Here is a 1,983-nt window from a genome sequence, read left to right as displayed (position 1 = left end):
GGGAAAGAGACAACAATTTAAGTGGGAATGTGGGACTGGGAAAAGGAAACAAGAAAAAAAATATATATATGGCACATACAGTGTATTTTTCTGTGTCCCATTGTCTTTCATGGGCCTGCCTCCTCTGGGAGGCTGCATTTTCCCTGATCCACTGCTTACCCTATATGAGAGGGGGTTGGCTGGTGCATGGCAGGACACAGTTCAGCCATTGAACTTCGCTAGCCATAAGAAAGAAAGGGACCACTGGGGATCCAAATTCAGCTCACAGCTGGGATCCTCATTTTCAGGAAGTGCCCATCCCTCTGAAAAGTATGGCCAACATAAGGTACCTCGAATTAAGTGTGAAAAGCATGAATTATCATTTGAAAATCTAGGCCTTATTATCAGAAACTTCAAAAAAAAATGCTGAAAAACATGTTTTCCTGACACTAGGCAAATTCATGACAGTCACCGACAGTGTGTAATCAGAAAGTGAAATACATCTAAGTAATGTAAGAAAGTTTCAGAATAACACAATGTTCCTCAGATGTCTTCAGGCTCTACTGGGATTTTATTAGGTTCCCTGAAACAAGGAGAGAAGCTTTCCAGGAAATGGTCTTAGCACTGAGTTTCACATCTCTCCAAGCTGATGCTCAGTTGCCAGCTTCTGTCCTGCTTCTTCATACATTGGGGAAGTGATGGCAATCAGCTCCTTTTCCAACATTTCCATTTGAGTTGTAATGTCTGACACAGTATTTTTCACAGCATTCAGCTGCAGCTTCAATTTATTGTAATCTTCTTGGGAGGATCTGTTCACATCGTAGAGAAGGTGATAGCCCTGTTTCTCCCCAAGGAGATGGTTCGCTTTCAGGAAGAAGTGGAGGAATTCGTATAAGTCCTGAAGGCCCTGGAGGATTTCATACTCGCCCGGTGTGCTTGGGGCAGAGTTGCTCTTATTCTGGGTTGGAGTGGTGCTCTTCTTTTTATCTTCATGTTCCTGCTGGGGGGCTGGGCCAGGGTTACCTTCTTCCACAGCTGTGATGGCATCGGTGTCCTTCTGAAGGTCTGAGCTGGCATCTTTGCTCTCTTCATGGACTGTGACAGCTTTTTGGTGTTTCCAGATGATGGGGACTATGTTATTCTCTTGCTGGAAATCCTCTAAGACTCTATTCTTTTCCTGGACTGCCTGGAGAGCTTTGTTGCCTGGGCTGACCTGAAAGCCTATCTTCCTCTCTTGGAAGAATGGGAACGGCTTATTTTCCTTCTGGAGGCTTTGCTGAATGGCATCAGTGTAAATAACCTGGATAGCTTTGTTCGGTGACTGGAGACATTGTAGAGCCTTGTTTTCCTCCCAGAGCATCCTGTTTTCCATCCGGAGGACTTGGTTTTCCTCCCAGAGTGCTCTGTTCTCCTCCCAGATGCTCCACTCATTCTGTGCCTTCTTGCTAAAGAGTTTCCTGTGGGAAGCAAAGGGTGGCTGGCAGTAGATCTCATTCACCCATTTACCATCAATAAAGACAAACATCTCATCCCTCAGTTTCATCCGTGGGGCGATATAGTCTATCTCAGGCTCTGTACACTGCATGCTCTGGTTTGTCAGATCGAAACCAGACATGGCCTTTCTTTAGTAAATTGAGTGAGAGCTGTGTGAAAAGACTTCTTCCAGGAATTTTGCAAGAGGCCACTGTCCACTGGCAAGGAGTAGATGACGCAGCGGGGCTGGAGAAGCTTGATCACAACTGAAAGAACAGGGAACACAAATGCACAGCGTTACTGCCAAAATTCAAGGTCAGAATTAAAGTACATTGGACAACAGGAACAAGCAAATAAGTCAGTTCCCACAGTCGACCATGTTGCCTCTTTGACTCTGAAAGGTAAGAATATACCAGAAACATCATTTACAGAAGCTGAGAAAATTAGCATTGGTAGATAAACAGCTCTATGGCAGCACCACAGGCTTTGGTATAAAAACCTGGACTCTTATCTCTCTACCTCATTTTTACA

The 1,983-nt window shown here is 44.7% G+C and overlaps 1 protein-coding gene across 1 annotated transcript; it reads right to left on the bottom strand.

Annotated features, from left to right (window-relative positions):
* Positions 1–610: 610 nt before the first annotated feature.
* Positions 611–1,594, bottom strand: CBY2 (chibby family member 2). Its single transcript, XM_009480775.1, has one exon. The coding sequence runs from the start codon at positions 1,592–1,594 to the stop codon at positions 611–613; it is 984 nt and encodes a 327-aa protein (XP_009479050.1).
* Between the last annotated feature and the right edge of the window lie 389 nt (positions 1,595–1,983).

The sequence above is a fragment of the Pelecanus crispus genome, chromosome 1 (assembly GCF_030463565.1).
Source record: "Pelecanus crispus isolate bPelCri1 chromosome 1, bPelCri1.pri, whole genome shotgun sequence".
NCBI lineage: Eukaryota > Metazoa > Chordata > Aves > Pelecaniformes > Pelecanidae > Pelecanus > Pelecanus crispus.
Note: the sequence above shows the minus strand (reverse complement) of the source record. Positions and strands in the feature narration are given on the sequence as shown.